Source organism: Gekko japonicus, unplaced genomic scaffold (assembly GCF_001447785.1).
Source record: "Gekko japonicus isolate JY-2015 unplaced genomic scaffold, Gekko_japonicus_V1.1 scaffold773, whole genome shotgun sequence".
Taxonomy (NCBI): Eukaryota; Metazoa; Chordata; class Lepidosauria; order Squamata; family Gekkonidae; genus Gekko; species Gekko japonicus.
Genome location: NW_015161427.1, coordinates 579,458 through 599,484, shown reverse-complemented (window position 1 = coordinate 599,484; position 20,027 = coordinate 579,458). Strand labels below are relative to the sequence as shown.

The following is a 20,027-nucleotide window of genomic DNA, read 5'->3' as shown; positions in this document are numbered from 1 at the left end:
CCAGCAGGGGAAAGTATTTGGGGGAAGGGGCTTGGGAAGAAAAGGGTGGAGGCACAGGGGGGCTGGGTGGGCCCACCGTGGCCGGAAGGGGGGGGCTGTGAGCAGGCTGCATGTGAGTGGCAGGAGGGGTTTGGTGGGGGGGCCCGCTAAGCGCTGATTGGTACGTACTCTCCTCCTCCGCGCCCTCCGTGTCTTCCACCAGAGTGCAGTCTATGAGGGAGATGACGCCACCATTCTGAAAGAGAAACAAGGGGTCGAGAGGCAGAAGGCACGGATTGGGCCCTGGGATGCTGCATCCTCCCCCCTCCCCGGCCTTCCCACCCCCTGGGGCTAAGGTGGCAGCCCTCATTCGGAACCGTCTGTTTTGGGCCTGCAGCCAAGTGCAAAGTTCAATATGGTGCAGGCCTTGTTTGCTAAAAGAATTAAATGGCATGATAGGGACCAAACGGCATCAGATTCAATGCAAAGGCATCCAGCCTGCTGCTCCTCTCTCTGGCTGCAAATTACGACGTCTGCAATGTTCTCAGTCAGCCACGATCTGCCTCAGCGCTCCAAAACGAGAGACTTTGAAGGGAAGCCAGACGCTCTCAAGGGCACCTAAGCCTCCCCTGGTTCATCCCCCAAACGCGGAGACCTTCAGAGATAACTCAGACAAGATCCTACAGATTTGTTGCTACTGAGGTTTAACCGAGGACAACGCAAGAACGTGCACAGCGGTTGAGGGCCGACTCTGGGAAATGGCGCAAGAGATGATCGTATGGCAAAAATGACAAGCAAGCAGGGGTCATTTCCTGCGGGAGCGCACAGGAGCGGAGCTCTGGCAGTAAGGAGCCCAGGGGGCGGGTGCATGCAACAAGCCCCGCCCCCTGCTCCCAGCAGCCCTCAGCCAGGCCACGAGGAGCAAGGAGCAGCCAGGTAAGTTGCAGAGCCCCCCCCCGCCCGCCTTCAGGTACAAGCTCTCCCTGCTCTGTGAGGGCAGATCTGTGCATTCTCTCCCCCCCCAAAAAAAAAATAGCTAGCAATCCAAAACAGTCCAGTGGAGCCTAAGCAGTGGGTGTTGCCTTCTGACACACTTCCGGTGATGTCAGGGGCGTGGCATATGCAAAGAAGTTATGCTAATGAGTTGTGCTAATGAGCTCCTGCACCTCTTTTTCTACGAAATGACCCCTGCAAGCAACACTGTGCTCAAAGAAACAAGTAGGTTTCACAGAGCAGTGCCATCCAGTGTTCAGGAGTGGACCGTTCTGTCTCAGGGGTGGGGTGGGCTCCCCTTCGCCGGAGGTCTTGACAGCAGAGGCTGGAAGGCCATCTGCCTGGGACTCCGTCACTGCACCTTCCTGCTTTTTCCTGCTTTAAGCACGGGTCTGCCTAGATGACCTCCAAGGTCTCTTCTAACGCTACGGTTCTTCCCTCGTTCCACACAAGTAGTGCCCTCTCAGCCTTCCGCTGCCGCGTAGGAATCAATGCATTTAAAATGTGACACTCGTAGACGTCCTGATGGCAATGGTTGATTGCTAGGGGAAGGGGCCGTGGCTCAGTGGCATAGCCTTTGCTTGGCATGCAGAAGGTCCCAGGTTCGATCCCCAGCAGCATCTCCAATTAAAAGGACCAGGCAGAAGGTGATGTGAAAGGCCTTTCTCTGCCTGAGACCCTGGAGATGGCCTGATCCAACACTGCCGTCTCTTATGTTCTTATGAGAGCCAGTCTGAGTGGGCAGTACTGACACGGACAGATCAAGGGTCTGGTTCAGTATAAGAAGACGACGAAGAGTAGGTTTTCATACCCCACTTTTCTCTACCCTAAGGAGTCTCAGAGTGGCTTACGATCTCCTTCCCTTCCTCTCCATACAACAGACACCCTGTGAGGTAGGTGGGGTTGAGAGACCTCTCTCGAGAACTGCCCTTGAGAGAACAGCTCTGAGAGAACTGTGACTGGCCCAAGGTCACCCAGCTGGCTGCATGTGGAGGAGGAGGAGTGGGGAATCAAAGCTGGTTCTCCAGATTAGAATCTGCTACTCTTAACCACGATGCCACGCTGGCAGCTCCACCTGTGCTCAGTCGTGTGTGTGTGTGTGATTTCCGCGCCCTGCTGCCCTTGCACGACCAATGCCGATCACAGGCTACACATTTTGCCAGAGTACTATGGCTCGAGATGGGCCACGCATCCCACTGGGCTCGCTGTGCCGAGAGCGGCGTGCCGCGGCCCCGCCTCACTCACCTTGGTCAGGTGCAGCTTCCCGCCCGAGCCCCTGGTGCAGATGATCAGGTGCTTGGAGAAGAGGAAGCACTGCCTCTCGCCCTCCTTCCGCAGGGAGAGGGAGCCCAGGCGGCCCCGCGTGATCTTCCCCTTCTCAGACATGGGCACCTGGATGAGGGAGCCTGCGGGGGAAGAGAGGCTGTGCTGGGCTGGGGTCCCCCAGGCCCTGGCACCGCACGGCAGTGGGAGCCGCCCCCCAGCTGGACGTAAGCCTCCCCCGGAGTTTATGGGTTTATCCGTGGGTGGGCTGGAGGGTGCAACTGTTGGATGGATTCATGGCTGGTTGAAAAACCGTATCCAACGAGTGCTCGTAAATGGCTCTGCGTCTACGCGGAGGGAAGTCTCGAGTGGAGTGCCGCGGGGCTCTCTTTCGGCTCTGCTCCTGCAGAGGGCAGGGGGTTGGACTAGATGACCCCCAAGGCCCCTTCCAACTCTAACATTCTATGATTCTAAGGACATGTCCTCGGGGGGGGGGGGAGCCCCTAAGCACGGCTACCTTGTCTGACGAACGTCTGGCTGGTGTCCAAGAGGATTTCGCATCCTTCGATAATCATCCGTTCGATCGCCAGGTTCTTCCGTATGTTTTCGGTCTCGCTCACTTCATCGTGCATGATCCTAGAGCATGAAAGTGTCACTTGGCAGAATGCCACCCGATGAGGCTGCTTGGGCTCTGCCCAGACCATGGTTCATTGACGGGCCGGCCTAAGCCCTTCCACCCAATTGCCATTGGTGCCCAAGACCTGGGCCGGCACATCTCAGAGACACAAATGTCACGAGGGTGTCGGGGAGACACTGATATCCCTGGAGAGATGTTACTGGAGCAAAGCCGTGCCAGGGTTACTCTGGCACTGCCACACCCACAGGTGGGACCTGGGGAGGCCTCTGAGCCCTGCTCATGCCCGCTCTGTGGTGGTGCAATCGGGTGCCCAGGGGCTCCAGCTGCCCTGCGGTGTAACTGCCAGCTGTCTTGCTCCAGCCTGGCTCCTGCACCACTGGAAGCTGCTTCACAGACCGTTGTCTGACCAAGGGTAACAGCGGGGCAATCCACTGCCAATCACAGAATCATAAAGTTGGAAGGGACCTCCAAGGTTGTCCAGTCCAACCCTCTGCACAATGCAGGAAACTCACAAATATCTCCCCCTCCACACCCGCAGTGAACCCCTGCTCCACCCCCAGAAGATGACCAAAAACCTCCAGGATCCCTGGCCAAACTGGCCTGGAGAAAAATTGCTTCCTGGCCTTTCCCTGGGCATGTCCGAAAGGCCCACGGGAACGAAGAACTGACGCAACCCTCCCTGCCCGCCCTCTCGCGATCTGCCTAATGGGAGGGGGCTCTTCAAATCTGCACACGCCCTTGCCCCACACTCACACAGCTGTGGGCGAGGGCGGGGTATGAATTAAACAAACAGCAACAGCAATCATGCGTTAAAGAAGCAGAAGTTGACTCCTCCGACCTGGAGAGCTCCTCCAGCTTGGACTTGGCGTAATCCAGGCTGTTCCTCTCCACGTGCTCGTGGGGCGTGTGGGCCAGGAGCTCGTGCAGCGTCAAGATGTACCTGGGGATCTGGGCCAGGAGGCAAGCACAGATGGCGTCACAGCCCACTGGGGGCACACTCCACTCCGGAGGCCGTGCCAGCGCCTCTGCTTCCCGCCCGGGCACTCACAGGATGGGAAAGCGTCCTGGTCCCCCCACCCCCGGCTCTCAGTGGCACAGGACACCCCCCGCCAGTGTTCCCTCTCGGCTGAGTTAGTGTGAGCCAGCTCCCAGTTTTTTAGCCTCCGGCTCACACATTTTTGTCTCCGGTCAGGAAGGAGGGCTCCAGAGCAGACTAATTTACGCAGTAGCCAAATTGCTCACTCACAACTTTAAGGCCAGTAGCTCCCAAAGCAGGATTTCTGCTCACAAGAGTCCACAGCTTAGAGGGAGCATTGCCCCCCCCCCCACCCTACTTTCCTGGAACATGGGGTAGGTCAAGAAGGTCTCCAGGGTCCTCTCCTCGCAGTCCGGCTTGGCCTCGTAGTGCTTCAGCAGCTTGTCGAAATCCCGGTTCTGTTTGCAGTGGGCAAGAATCTGCAGGCTGTACTGGTGGTTCCGGACAAACTCCTGGTAGATGTTGAGCATGGGCAGAAGGATGTCAAAGAGGTCGGCTGCAGGGGAAAGAGGTGGTGGTGGTGGAGGAGGGTTTTTTTTGAAGAAGCTCCTCGGCAGGTGGGGGGGAGGAAAATGCACCCAAGGGAGGAGGGGTCATCTCCTTCTCAGGACACATCAGCCACGGTCGTCAACCATCAAGTTGAACACGGCAGAAGAGAAGGACCGGAGAAAGCCTGACAAAGGGCTGCCGCTGAGCTTGGGAGAGGGAGGCGTGAGGGCCGGCCCACATGCCGGCGCTGCCCACACCCCGGGCCTCTCTCTCTAGCGGGGCAGGCGGCTCCGGAGGAGGACTTCTCCACCTGACAAGCTCCTCCCCAGCGGCACTCCACGCAGCCCCTGCTTGGCTCAGATTCAGTTCTGCTGCGGACGGCCCCCACGGCCAGCGCAAGCATCAGCCTCCGTCTCTTGGCCAAGGGAGAGGGGGTGGCCTGGAACCATTCAAGGCACAAGAAACCTGGCCTGGTAAGAACTGGCAGCAGGACACGACACCTTCGTCAATCCCCCCCCCCCCACTCCCTGTTGGACCCCTGGATGATCTCACGGACAGAAGACCTCCGGGACACCCCAGTCCATAGAGCTCAGCTCTGCAAGGTCATGCCAGTGCCGCCCTGGTGTGACTCTTAAAAGTCCCTTAAGGGGACATGCAGAGTGAAAATCCAGCCTCCTGACACACCCTGAAGCTATGGCACAGTTTAAGATGCCAATTAACTCTGCAGCCAACCGCCGCCCTCCTAAGCAGCAAATAAACCCCATAACTCTGCTGGGGGGGGGGGTGTCTCAGGGCAGTGTCTCTCCGGCTTCACATTAGGCACACCCCAGATTAGGACACAGACTGGCAGGACGGGCACGGAAGGGTGCACTGCTCTGTCCAGAACCATGAGCTCCCCACGCAGCGACCCCCATCCCTCCAGCTGAGGCTGCCAGGACCAATGCCCCGGGAGGGGGAAGCCCCTGCCCAAGCGGCCACTACGGCCCCTCCCCTCCTTTCCCCCTGTGTCGTGCCCCCTCCTCAGCGGCTCTATCAGCAAGGATGCCCATTGCCCACAGGCGCCCCTTTCGTCCTGGCATCCGGCTCTTTGGACGGGGCTGCTCGTCTGCGATTGAAGCTTCGGGAAGGTGCTCTTTTACAAGTGGGACACACCCGTCCTCCGCCGGCACTTACTCACCCAGCACCAAGGTGGGCCAGCTAGAGATCCGGGCTTTCAAGCCCTGGTAGAAGATCTGGTGCAGAAACATGATCGTTTCACTGCAAAAGGAACAAACCAAAAAGAGGCAAATGAAACCAGAATCAGCAAACCAAAGAGTGGCCATGCCTGAGAGTTTATTTTCATAGGAGTTTGTCCCCAGGGAAAAGAAAATCTGGTTTTGCAAAGGGGAAAATATCCATTGTTCAATTTTATCCTCATTTTAAGCAACAAATGGGGGGCTCTACCCAGTTCTGTGCATCTGATATTCTGTACAATGTTTCTTAAGGCTACTTTGGGGCTGGCTGGATGTTGGGCGAGTTCTGTCTGTACTGGCTTGTGACTAGAGGAGGCCATGGGGGGGCGGGGGGGGGAGGCGAATAGGTCTGTGCTGCTGGGAACTGGAAGGTACAGCAGGGGGAGGCCAGAGGCTCCCCAAAGGACTCAGTGGCCCATTCTGCATCTAGCCTGCGCTCCGCTGTTTTACCAAACCCACGTTGGAACAGAAATTCCCCTCTGCATTGCATGCCAGTTTCACTTTCTTTGATTGTCGGACTTTATGGTAGCCTCCACACTGCATGCCACTTTCACTTTCTTTGATTGTCGGACTTTATGGTAGCCTCCACACTGCATGCCAGTTTCACTTCCGTTGATTTCTCGGTTTTGACACTGCCTGCATAGGTGGATGGCCGCTTTATGCAGTCAGTATGGCATATGTGGTTTTGACCTGCATCTTTTTCTGTTCCAGTTTGGGTTTGGTAAAACGACAGAGCAAATGCTAGATGCAGAATGGGCCTTCTTCGTGACCAAATCCCTGCCCCCTTAGCCACTGTGGCGACTGTGTGTTTGCAATGCCAGGCGTTCCTCTCTGTCCCTCTGTCTTTCCTGTCTCGTTCTTTATCTTTATTGTACTCAGGCAACTGATTTGGCATTTGATGTCTCTGCCCACATGGTCTCGACTTCCACCCCCTTGCCCATCAACAAGACCCTCCCAAGTGCTGGTGAAATGAATCCTTGCTGATTGTTCATCTAATCTCTGGACCACCCCGAGAGATGCTGGGCCCAGTGTCACTCTCTCTCCTCTGCTGTGTCAGTGATGCTGTGCAACAACCCCAGATCAGTCAGGAATAAAACTCCTCTCCCGTTATGGGAGATGGGTAAGACTGATCTAGTTTCCATGGATTTACTCGCAGAAGACCATTGGACAGCAGGGAGATAAGGAATCTCTCCACAGAACCCCCATGCCGGTGCATGCCCTCTTCCACTCTATCCCAGGCTTCAGGCGGGCACTGCCAATTCCCAGCCAATCAGCGTTCAGTTAGAGGTGATGCTAGAGGCATCAAAACAGTGGGCGGAAGTGTCCCAAGACAGGGCCACAGCCACTTCTAAACAGCATGGCGAGGCTCAGGTTGCTACCTCCAGGGGGTTCAAGCCACAAATGGACCACAGTGATTAACCAAAGGTACAAACCACCAAAGTTGACTATGAAAAAATGATTCCATCACAATTACAGTACACAAACATGGCTTCTTCTTTTATTCCTTTATTTTACTTCATGCAACGCTGCTGCTGCTGCTGCTGCTGCTTCTTCCAAACAACTTCCAAACAACAACGGATTTCCTAGGTAAGTATTCCGTTTCCCCCAATGCTTCGTCAGGTTGCTTGTTTATACATGGAGCTGTTTTACAAATAAATTATAATATGGTTACAACTCCTATTCATTCTTTTTCAAGTGTGAGCAATCAAAGACACTTGCCTCTTGCTCTGAATTAATCTTGTGTTTCCCTCTGCTGGCTCTCCCTCTTTACTGTCTCCACAGGGCCTCTGCTGGCTCTCCCTCTTTACTGTCTCCACAGCCATTCTGTTATCTACCGTGCCTTGATTGCTCACCCTTCTTACAGCACAAACTATTTCCAAGTCTTATTCCAGGCAGCCGTCAAAATTATACAAGAGCAAAGAGCAGTGGGGGTAAGCCTGTCCTTGACTGCTCACACTTGAGAAAGAATGAATGGATATGACTTGTAACCATATTATGATTTATTTGTAGAACAGCCTCCATGTCTAAGCAAGCAACCTGAGGAAACACTGGGGGAAACGGAATACTTACCTAGGGAATCCGCCGTTGTTGTTTGGAAGTTGTTTGGAAGCAGCAGCAGTGTTGTAAAGTAAAGGAATAAAAGAAGACGCCCTGTTTGTGGGCTGTAACTGTGATGGAATCCTTTTTCCACAGTCAACTTTGGCAGTTTGAGATATCCCAGAATGACAACTGATCTCCAGACGAAAACGATCGATCCCCCCGGAGGAAACGGCTGCTTTGGAAGGGGAACTGAACGGCACGGTGCCTTGCCGAGGTCCCGCCCCTCCCAAAACCCTGCCCTTCCCCGGGTCCACCCAAAATTCCAGGAGATCTCCAGCCACCCCCTGGCTGTTGGCAGCCCTGAGAACGGGGTCCCCCTCACCTGTTCAGAAAGATGCTGCTGACGTCGTCGTGGGTGATGGGGGGCTTCTTGGAGCTGGCCGCCATCCGGAGCGGGCGCAGGAAGTTGTTCACCAGGATGTGGAGCTGCTGGACGTACTCGGCCTCGGCCTCCAGCATGCTGAAGACCACCTGGTTCCTCTTCCGCATGCTGTCCGCGTGGGGGGAGCGGATGTAGTCCTGGATGATCGTCTTCCACTTCCTTCGGCACAGCCAGCCCCGCAGGAAGCTCTGGACCTGTTTGCGGAGACGGAGCAGGCAGTGAACCCCCGGGGGGCGGGGGAGCAAAAACAGTGGGGGGGAGACCCCACCTTGGTGATTCACTCCTCACTGCCCACGGCCTCAGGCTTCCAAGGGAGGGATTCTCCCTCAGCTAAGAGCCCCTTCCCCTCGTGTGGCCGGCAAGGGCAGCCTCTGTGGGCGCCAATGTTCCCTCTAGTTTGGGGTTGTGGTTAAGTGCGCGGACTCTAATCTGGGAGAACCGGGTTTGATTCCCCACTCCTCCACTTGCACCTGCTGGATGACCTTGGGCAGGCCATAATTCTGATAAGAGTTTCTGCCAGAGCTCTCTCAGCCCCACCTACCTCACAGGGACCGATTTCACACAAGAGCTGCGCTGCGGTCGCGCCTCCCTTTGCCCCGCTTCTATTGGTCAATTTTCCACTTGAAGCCGCGCGGCCGCATTTTGACCCGCGGCTTCGCCCAATTTTCCCCGCAGTTTCGTGATCCTGTTTTTTGAGAATCACAAAACCGCGGGGGAAATCGGGCGAAGCCACAGGTCAAAATGCGGCCGCACGGCTTCAAGTGGGAAATTGACCAATAGAAGGGGGGCCAAGGGCGGCGTGACTGCGGGACAGCTCTTGTGTGAAACCGGTGTGGGTGTCTGTTGTGGGGAGGGGAAGGGAAAGGAGATTGTAAGCTGCTCTGAGACTCTGAGTGAAGGGCATGGCAGGAATCCAATCTCTTCTTCCCTCCAAGCTGTGGAGTCTTGTGAGCAAAAATCCTACTTTGTGAGCTAATGGCATTAAAGTTGTGAGTGAGCAATTTGGCTACTGCATAAATTAGTTTGATCTGGAGCCCTCCTTCCTGAGCCAAGGCAAAAATGTATGAGCTGGAAGCTAAAAAAACTGTAAGCTAGCTCACACTAACTCAGCTTGGAGGGAGCACTGGTGGGCACCCATTTACAGCCCTTCACCCGGAGGCTGTGTGGACAGCCATTGGTTCTCTGCTTCATCTTTTAAGACGTATCTCGAAAAATTAAATATTCCATTACAGAGGAAAATAAAGAATGCTGCTCAGTCTTTTCTTGAAAGTTACCGTTCGCATGCAACCGGCAATAAGATTAAATATCTGTCCTGTTGAGGCCTGACAAGGCCTCTCCTGCCATCTTGTCAACAGAATTAGAGCCAGCCGTGACGGCATCCAGTCAAAAAGTGGCGGATGAGTGGCAGGAGACTGACAGTATCAGGCCTGGATCTGGGAGCCCTGGGTTCAAATTCCTTACACACCCTCAGCCTAACCTTTCTCACAGGAGTCAGAGTCCAGGAACACCTCAGAGACAAACAAAATTTGCGGCAGGGAAGGAGCTTTTGGGAGTCACTCCCCTCCTCCAAATTTTGTTGGTCTTTCAGGTGCTCCTGGACTCTTGCTCTTTTCTTCTGCTATGGACAGACTGGCTACCCATCTTGATCTTCCTCACAGGGTTGTTGTGGGCAGGGGTCACTTCCTGCAGGAGCGCATAGGAGCGGAGCTCTGGCAGTAAAGAGCCCAGGGGGCGGGCACATGCAACAAGCCCCACCCCCTGCTCCCAGCAGCCCTCAGTCAGAGCAAGAAGCAGCCAGGTAAGTTGCAGAGCCCCCCCCCCAAAAAAACCCCAGTCCAGTGGCACCTTTAAGACCAAGTTTTATTCAGGTACAAGCTCTCCCTCCTCTGCGAGGACAGATCTGCACGTGTTCCCCCCCCCCCAATAGCTAGCAATCCAAAAGAGTCCAGTGGAGCCTGAGCGGTGGGTGTTGCCTTCTGATACACTTCCGGTGATGTCAGGAGGTGTGGCATATGCAAATGGGTTATGCTAATGAGTTATGCTAATGAGCTCCTGCACCTCTTTTTCTACGAAATGACCCCTGGTTGTGGGGATAAAACAGAGAAGGGGAGCTTCTTTGGGTCCCCACTGAGGAGGCCAGTAAGACATAAATGAAGGAATAGAATCATAGAAGAATCATAGAATCCTAGAGAGTTGGAAGGGGCCACACAGAGACCATCTAGTCCAACCCCCTGCCCAATGCAGGGCCAGCCTAAAGCATCTCTGACAAATATTCATCCAGCCTCTTCTTGAAGCGAGTAAATCAACAGGAGCACCCTCTCTGTCCCTCACTATCCAGCTATTAAACGACACTGGTTGGGCACAGCTTTAATTAGAGTTTGGCCCGGTGCTTCCAGTGTCTGAAGCGCTTCCCGAATGATGTATATGGAATTCTTGAGACCATCCAACAACCCTGTGAGGTGGAACCTCTAGTGAGTTTGTGGCTGAGCCGAGTTTTAAACAATTAACTCTTGAGATCGTGCATGATTCTAAAGTGGCACAATGTGCCCCTGCACACACACACTTCTCATACTCGTTTTTGTTGACAATGGTCCCACATGCACTACAGCACAGGACAGTGTCTATTAAAAAATGGTTTCCGGTCATAAATTACATGGCACAGAATAGAATTATTCCTGATTATTTAGTTTCATCTGAAGTGTTTATTCTATAAACTCCAGATTCAGAGTGTGTTTTTAATTTTGATCAACAAATGCCAGCTAGTTGAACTCAAATTCTTACATTTATACAAGATGGTTGCTAACCCAACTGTATTATTAGAAAACATGTTATGAGTTTTAATTAGTTAGGTTTTAGATAGATACACTGGATAGAATATTAAGAATATTATTAATGTTAAAACAGTTTGCATTATTTGGGATTCTCTTATCAATTGTTTTATATTTATGTAATAAAAGTTATTTCTTTAAAAAATGAAGAAACTGATGGAGAAGATGCCACAGTCCAATCAGCGACTACCAGACTGGGGTGGATGAGTCACAGGTCAGACATGTGCAGATTCGTGGTGAGGGGTCACAGGCAACGCTCCCTCTAAGCTGTGGAGACTTGTGAGCAAAACTTCTACTTTGTGAGCTGCTGGCATTAAAGTTGTGAGCGAGCGATTTGGCTACTGCGTAAATCAGTTTGCTCTAGAGCCCTCCTTCCTGAGCTGAGACAAAAACGTGTGAGCCGGAGGTTAAAAAACTGTGAGCTGGCTCACACGACCTCAGCTTAGAGGGAACCCTGGTCACGAGATGGTCTTTTCCCGGAGAAAAGATTCCCCTTCCCAGGGAGGTCAGCCCGGGGTTTTTGCTGCCATGTTTCTCCTTCCCTCCTCTGGGGTTTCTGGAACTTCCTGCGGGATTCTGAGGACAGGCCTGTGTCAGCAAGCTGCCAAAGGTTCTTTCCTGTGTGTATATTACTTCTGGAACCCCTTTGCTAGCCTGTGCGTTCAGTCTGTCATGCGCATATCTCCCCATTAGCAGGCATTCCTTTCTATGAACAGTAGTCTTGCTTTGATGGAACGCTATCTCGCCAAGGTCACAGGTGGAAGAGCACAGACGGCTTTGCTTAGTCTTTAATGAGCAATAGTGTGGGAATAGAATGATTGTTTATAATTAGGGAACCGTTGCTTCTCAGGGTTTGAGCGCGAGCCGGGCCTCTTGGCCGCGCGCGGGAACCATATCTATTGGCTATTGTAATTATGAACTTGCTTTATACTACCTTGCACCGCATATTTCGTTATTCTGAACAGTGCCTCTGTTCAAGTGCTTCATGGCTTCAATAAAGTAAAACCTTCGTGCAAGTGTGTACTTCGTTGTTTGCTGTGGGGTCTGACAGCCTGCTGCTGCTGCTGTGAGTCACAGAATGACTCCCGATGATGCACTTCTGTGGCCCCGTGACATTTGAGCCAAAGGCCCTGCCCCGGCTCCCTCTGCCAGAACCCACCTTCTTGATCTTCTTGATGTCGCTGTCATCGTCACTCGGGGCACTCGTCTGATTGGACTGGATGCGCTCATTCTCCTTCAGCAAAGCCGCAATCTGGGAACGGACGGAAAGCAAACAGGTAAAGAACAGGGGTTCAACCCCACGGCCACCCGCCTCGGGGCTGGAGGCAGCAGAAGGCAGGGATCGGACACCCTTTGCATTTCCCACCCCTTGGGACCAGGAGGGCAGGCCTGTCGTCTAATGCGGGAGCAAAAGAAAAGTTATTTGCACAAGCCGTAGGGAGCGACAGTCGGTCTGTGGCGAGTCTCTCCCTTGGAGTTTCACAATCTAGAAGGTGCCTTCAACTCCCAGGGGTAGATGACGCTTCAGACCACGAACAGATCTGATTTGCTCATGCAAAGGGAGTCCCACTTCCGATAGTGGCTGCTCTGCTGTGTCGGGTCCCAGAATGCAGGACATGGCAGGGGCACAAAATTGCATCTTTTACAGGGGCAGCTCAGGTGGAGGTAGGAGGAACATCTGCATTTCAGAAGGTGAGGAGTCCTACGGGAGACCAAAGCCTCCCTGCTGCCAGCGTGGCAGTCCCTCTACGGTCTCTAGGGGCAAGCCCTCTTTTGGGCTGCCCGTGGCAGCATTCCTCATTCTCTACAACTTGGCATCAGGCAGGGCAGAAACCTGGAGGACGGTGGACATGTGTATGCACGTCCAGGTAGCCTTCCTCCCCCTCCACGCTTCAAGACCGTGGGCAGAGAGCTTTTCTGTCCACTGGGTCGGTAGCCCACAAAAAGAGAAGCAGGCGATTGGATTTATACCATCACCACCCAAAGGCGTCTCAGAGCGGCTGACGATCTCCTTCCCCTTCCCCTCCCCACGACAGAAGACACCCTGTGAGGTAGGTGGGGCTGAGGGAGCTCTTTCGAGGACTGCCCTCGAGAGAACAGCTCTGAGAGGACTTGTGACTGACCCAAGGTCACGCCAGCAGCTGCATGTGGAGGAGGAGTGGGGAATCAAACCCGGTTCTCCCAGATTAGAGTCCACGCACTTAACCACCCCACCAAACTGGCTCTTTCTCTGCCCAGGGCCCCAGCTGTCTTCTGGATCTGGTCTTTTAAGCAAGCCTTCAGGGCCCATGCCAGGGCCCCACAGGGTTCTCTTCGGCATCCCCATGATGTTGAACATCTGGCTGAAACTTTTGGGGAAAGTGGCCCAGAGTTTAGACCGGAGGGGTCATCCAACGCAGGTTCTGTCCTGTTTCAGGGCAGGTTCCGTCGAGGGCAGGTCCTGAACCCGAGTCTGCGGGGGGGGAATGGACTGGAGGAGGGCCAGTCCAGACAAGATAACCCAGCCAGTGCAGGAATCCAGAGTCTGACTGTCGGGCAGAGTTGCTCCCCCTCCCCCAGCTGGGGGAAGGGGAGAGACCTGAGGTCACAAGAGGTTCCCCAATGCAAAGGACTATGGCCTGGGTGTGTGTGTGTGTAAAAATGTCTATCAGCAAGGCATTTCCCCTTCCCTCCTTTCCCAAAATAGACATGTGCACATGAATATGTAAAACAAATAAAGCAAGTCCTTATAGACGGTAGTCTAGGTGGGAGGGAGAGAAGATGAGCAACAGAAAGGCATCAAAGTGAGGAAAGATGTGCACCCAAAACACATCGTAATCTTATGAGTCAAAATGTATCACCCAGTCCTCTAAACAGCAAGGGGGAAGAATCCCCCCCCCCCCCGGAAGATCGATTGCAGGACAGGATGCATCTTTGCTGGCATGTCTGGTTTCCCCCAAAGTCAGCGTTGAAGAGGCTTTGTGGATCTGCAGGACACTGGTGGCTGTTTTGTGTGGGAATCACTCCCGGCTTTGCGGGCTCACTGCTTTTAAACTGGGCAACTTCGCCCTGCGCCTCCCACAGGGTGATGTTGGGGCTCGCTGACTGAAACCGGGGGACGGGACAGAACTTGTCCCCCGACGTGCTGCCTTGCTATCTCCGTCTGTCATGCCCCCCGCCCCGCTGCCCTCTTCCTTGACGGGTATTACAACACTTTAGATGTGGCTTTCTCGTGCACGCTCCCCTTCCAAGGACTGTAATATCAAGCGCCAAATGCTGCTGATTCATATCAGGCACAGTGGTTGCCCACTCCGCCGTGAGATTCTGGGTGTCCTGTAGCCACGTGTGAACACATTCCCTGGGTCCCCCATCAGCCGCTTGATCGCCCATCTCTTTGCCATTCTCCACCTGCGTGCGGCAAACATGCCGCCTTCGCTGGTGGGATCGGCTGAGAGGAATGCGGCGGTTTCGCCCCAAGGAAGCCACCCCTGCAGCACCTCTGCCAGCTCCCTTACCTCTGATTTCAGGCGCTCCGTCTCTATTTCCCCGTCTTCGATTTGTTGCCGGAGTTGCTTGGCAACCGTTTTCTCGGTTTCCACAATCTGAAGTAAATGGAGGTACTTCTGCGTTAACGCTTCGTGCTCTGTGGCGAGAGTCCTGTAACTGTTGGACAAACACAGCAGTTAAAAGTGGGGGTGGCCTCTCCTCCCTGCTCCCCCTGCCCGCCTGTTCGGCACACACACACCCCTCAACACATGCAGTCAGCCAGGCCCGACCCCTTCCACGGGGTGAGCCATATAGGAACCTGTTGCAGCCGCCCACCAGAGACCAAGAGATCTATCCAGTCAGAGCCCTGTGTGGGACACAGAGCCCTTTTCAGTCAGGTGCACAAAGCAGAGGAAAGAGATCCACCAACGGAAAAACAGTGTGTGTGTGGGGGGGGATAGTGACCAGCAGCATCCAAGAGGCACCGTTGGTGACATTTATATTCAAAACTCAGAAGTTCACTCTGCTTCTCCGATGGAGTGTGAGGTGTGCCCCGTTGCTCTGAGTGGGGGAAAGTTCCAGGGCTGACCCATGTTCGTTGCACAGACATACACATACAGCCTTTGTGTCCCATTTACTTGGTGTACAAATACTCAGGTGGGGCAAAGAGGCCCCACTGCAGGGCAGCCGCCTGACCACCCCTGCGATTCTGTGCCACCCCCAGGCGGACTCTGCTGCTTCCAGCATCTCCGACGTCTCAAAATGCTGCCCTTTCTTCACACACACACACACTCACCTGCCCGCTCCCATCAGCTGGGGGGGCACATCACCTCCAATCTCTGATGGCTGCTTTCAGGTCCCTGTTGCAGGGAGACGCCCACAGTTGTGGGGCACGGTGTGACCAGATCCCCAGAGTTTTGCATAGAAATGCCACCAACTAGACATTACAGCTCATGGCCTTTAAACCCACCCTTTGCTGGCTTTCCCGCCTTGCTGCAGGCTCAGGTTTCTCCCCAGTCCTCAAATGCCATAATCCCAGTGCAAGTTTTGAGGCCCTGCCTGCCTTAGCTCAGAGTAATTGAAGGAGGAGCCCAGGCCTCACACCTGGGCCAGATTTCCACCAGAGCCGCCGGAGATTTGGGGCCTGTCCGGGGCGGACCGTTCCAAGGCTCCGACTGAGGAGGCAGCTTCATCTATTCCGTCAGTCAAGCCTGGATTTGTTGCTCTGCAACCCGTTTTGATAGTTCTGCTGCCAGCCAAATTCTCCTTCTTTATCCCTGTGGCGGAACGGGCCCGCGTCCGCTGGCAGACCCCGCTCTGCCCACCCCTCCTTTGCCTGGCCTGGCACCTGAAGGGGCAGTTCTTCACCACTGCCTCCGGGTATTGCTGCCGCCACTGTCCCTGTCTTGGGCTCTGGTTAGGCGGGGCAGCCTCCTAACCTCCCTCTGCTGTCGCTAGGAACCCACCTCGGGGCTTCCTGGTTATCTTCGGGGCTCCCCTGGAGAGTTGGCAACTGACAGTTTTGCCCTTGTTCTCCTCCTCAGGGAGTCCCCAACCCACTCTTAGCGTGTCCAAGCGGATGGGGGAACTATGCGGTACAGAGGGACTCCTCAGGGTCAACAGTAAAAGGATTTATTTTGAAAACACTCAACTATATACAGGTATATTAAGAGTGAACTGAAGAATCAAAATAAAGGTGGATAATAAATCGCTCCATCTCTCCCTTCACTACACACACCCTGTCTAGATGGTCTGCAGGGCAGGCACACGACTCCCAACATGGCCTCTCTGCCTCCTGCAGTCTCCAGCCGACAACCTGACTGGCTCCAGACTTTCATAAAACTTGGCTTCCCGCCCCAAAGCTCCACTATATCAAACAGCCCTTCCCGCCCAGGAAGTGCCTCCCCCTCCTGCAGCATTCTGGGGCAGATCTCCTCACAGCCTTGATGGACTTCCTGTCCTCTCTAGGGAGCTGCCCTCTGACTGCTGGTTGGAGACGGGAGGGGGGGGAATGAGGAGGAGACTAGGCCAAGGCCTGCCTCAGGTTTCAGGGTCTCCTCTTATCTGGCCCACACCAACTTAAACATATACCTAAAATGGCGTTTCTCCACAATCCCACTTCTAAACGTGGTGGTGGGGGAACTTTGCAGTTCCTGCTAGGCTTGCCAACCTCCAGGTGGGGACCAGAGATCTCCTGCTATTACAACTGATCTCCAGCTGGCAGAGATCCGTCCCCTTGGAGAACATGGCTGCTTTGGAGGGCGGACTCTGTGGCCTTGGACCCTGGCGCTGAGGCCCCTCCCCTCCCCAAACACCACCCGCCCCAGGGTCCACCCCAGGGTCCACCCCAAGGGCAGATGAAGGCTCATAGGTGCCCTGAGCACTGACCCATCTTGGTGCCCCCCCTCCTTCCCACACTGACCCCCAGTCCTTTTTAGTTGTTGACCTGTCTGACCAGATGGACAATGCAGGTTGCAGCCATACAAAAATTTATTCACAGGATAACACAATGTACTGTACAAACTAAGCTCTTCACCCTTTCCCCAACTTTGTGGTGCCCCCTTTGGCCCTGGCGCCCTAAGCACGGGCTTCGTCTGCTTCATGGTGAATCTGCCCCTGGTCCACCCCACCCCCCAAATCTCCAGGTATTTCCCCACCCAGAATGGCAACCTGAGTTCCTGTCTCAGTCATTCACGTCAGGCTAACCGTGTCCTCTGTGCCAGGTGAGCCGGCTAACGGGATGGTTCTAACCCAAGTCTCCAAGCTCCAGTCCCCAAAGGACACCCTGAAGCAGAGTAGCCCACGTCCTATGCCAGAGGTTCCCAAACTTATTTGGCCTACCCCCCCCCTTTTCAGAAAAAAAAAATTACTCAGCGCCCCCTCCCCCCGCAAATCGACCTTCAAAAATGGATAAAAAGATGCAGTGACAAATCTGCAACCAGGGCTCCTACCGCCCACCTGGATCGTTCCAGGGCCCCTCAGGGGGTGGCAGTGTCCGCTTTGTGTGCAGCCTTTAGAGACTGTTCAGGTGCCCCACTATTCACCTTGAGCACCTGACGAATGCGATCTATGCCTTGCAACAGGAACCAGAACTGACCCAGGTGAAAGTGATCCCTGTATCTGCGAGACCTGGACGGAGCCATCCTAGGAACGCTTTCCTGAGAGCAAATCCCCACTAAATAGGCCTGAGCGCCTCGGCCAGGAGGGCCCAGTCTAGCCTGACCTTGTCAGATCTCGGAAGCTAAGCAGGGTCGGCCCTGGTTGCAACTTGGATGGGAGACCACCCAGGGAGCCCAGGGTCACTACGCAGAGGCGGGCAAGGGCCAACTGCCCCTGAACATCTCTGGCCTTGAAAAGTCTACGGGGTCGCCATCAGTCAGCTGCGACTTGACGGAACTTTGGGCCCCAGGAAGATTCTCAAGAGACCCCCTTTCAGCCAGCCTGGGGGGATTTCACAGATAAACCCACAGAAGTGACAACTGCAGGTTTGGCTACATCTCGTTCAGTGCCAGGATGCCCACCTGGGCACTGAGCGAATGAGACTGAGGTGCCCCAAAGCCAACTTTTGGCTTGGACGATGCACTTCCATAGGCACTGCATTCCAGTGTTTGTCAAAGAGCCCAAACCTCCAGGTATCCTCTGTGAATGCAGAGGGAGGGAGGGAGGGAGGGAGGGAGGCACCCTCTTTCCGTTTAGTACCAGATAAAAGAGCATTTTTCAGGCAAAGGAACAGAGCGATGAAAGGAAGAGAAATGAGATCTCAAGAAGTCACTCAATTAAAACACGGCTGTCAAGGACGAGTTTTCCTCTCCAGCTGCATCTACAGCCAGGCAGACTCCCCTGCTGTTTCTCTCTCTCTCTCTCTCCTGTGCCCCCCCCCAGCCTGCCTCCTGCTGCCTTCCAGGGACCACCTGCCTCTGGAGCGAAGGTCTGCAGCTGCGTTTCAAGGCCCTTTTCCACCTCGGCCTCCCCTGGCGTGTTCCAAAGTCAGTTCCCGAAGGCAAGTGGTAGACCCCCTTCCGACTCCACCCTCCCCTCCGGCCTTTTCACTCACAGCGGCCTCGTGGGGGGGAGGAGGGTACCTGGCATGGCTGATGGCGGCCACCCACTCATCGCAGTCCTTGGAGTCCTCTGTCCTCAGCTCCAGGGATTTCTGGTTCTCGTGGTTAAAGTTAACAGTGAAATAGTGCTGCAACGACAAGGAAGACGATCAGGACTCTCTGTAGCAGGAGAAAAGAGTAAGAGTCCCACAGCACCTCAAAAGACTGGTGGCCAGGGAAGAGCCTTCACGAAGAAGTGAGCCGTGACTCCCACGAAAGCTCCTGCCCCGCCACAAACAAGGAAGAAGACAGCCTTGGGAATCCGACCGCTGAGACACGGACGGGTGGTGCATCTGCATCGCCACAGTCTGGCCCAAGCGCCCTCCTTTGCAGAGCCCCACAGCGTCTAGCATGCCCCTCCGTCTTTAGGGCTCTGGATGCTCCCTCCCCAGGCACTAAACAATTGGTCTTGTGAGAACACACCCCCCCACTGCCCATCACAGCTTGAGGAAGGGGTCAGCTGAGGCCCTCCTGGCCAGAGGAGAGGCCCTCCGCTGTCAGAGCAAACCCCTGTCAAGCTAAGTCTCGTTTCTTTGTCATCCACTTCACTGCTTGCCAGGATACTGGGGGGAGGGAATTCCTGAGGGGAGGGCATGGGGGTGTGGAGAGTGAATGCCTTGCAGCAGCCATCACCATATTCCTTCAGCTGTGCCCCAGCGCCGGTTCCCAGGAGAGCTGACCTTGGAGACTCTTCTGTCAGGCTTGCCATAGAGACCTAGGGGCTGGATGATGACGTAGGCACGAGATGTGGGGTGTGAATTACCTTACCTATAGCTGGGGGATTTCCCCGCGTTTTCTCAGTTCTGACACAGAGCGTGCTTCCAAAAGTAAGCACATCTCAATAAACCACTACTGCTGAAGTGTGTTGTGGATAGTGTCTTAACGGGGAGACTTGACAAGCTCCCACCTGCCTGAGCTTTCTGCCTTCTCTGCTGGTGGGGCTCTGGGGGGTGACGAGGGGGTCTCCGGCACTAGCCGAGTCTCCTCGGTGGGTTCCTCAGCACTCCCAGTCTCTGAGCCTGGCTTCTGCTTAAGGGGTGCCAACCTGGTTCTGGCGCAGCAGCCCTGCGAGAGTCCCAGAGAGTCCAGGAACCTGGGATCAGTCCTCATGGCCTCCTCATCCTCTCAGTCACACCCGTCAGGCTCAGCCCTGACACCAAATATGAAACTGCTGAGTGAGCGACTAACCAGCATATGTAACGTCACCCCAATCGGCCTCTGTGCCAAAGAACTGGAAAGCGGCAAAGGTCAGACCGGGTCTGGAGGATAACAGGCCAGTTAGCCTAACATCTGTTCCATGTAAATTAAAGAGAAAATTGAGGGACAAGGCCTGCTGAGGGGGAATCAGAATGGCTTCCACAAAGGGAAGTCCTGCCTTCCCAATCTTTGAGCAGGTCAACAAGCACTTGAAGAGCAGACATCACACAACTGGACTTCCAAAAGGCTTTTTGACAAAGATACCTCACCAAATACTCCTGAGTAATCATGGGACAAAAGGACAGGTTCTCTTCTAGATTAAAAGT

The 20,027-nt window shown here is 54.5% G+C and overlaps 1 protein-coding gene across 1 annotated transcript in view; it reads right to left on the bottom strand.

Annotated features, from left to right (window-relative positions):
• The window catches only part of RASGRF1 (Ras protein specific guanine nucleotide releasing factor 1), a 62,525-nt gene that overhangs the window by 34,266 nt on the left and 8,232 nt on the right, over nt 1–20,027 (bottom strand). Inside the window, 10 exon segments of the mRNA XM_015428870.1 lie at nt 169–235; nt 2,218–2,378; nt 2,753–2,871; nt 3,711–3,820; nt 4,202–4,404; nt 5,575–5,654; nt 8,052–8,305; nt 12,099–12,191; nt 14,434–14,581; nt 18,487–18,622. Coding sequence (XP_015284356.1) covers nt 169–235; nt 2,218–2,378; nt 2,753–2,871; nt 3,711–3,820; nt 4,202–4,404; nt 5,575–5,654; nt 8,052–8,305; nt 12,099–12,191; nt 14,434–14,581; nt 18,487–18,622 — 1,371 coding nt within the window.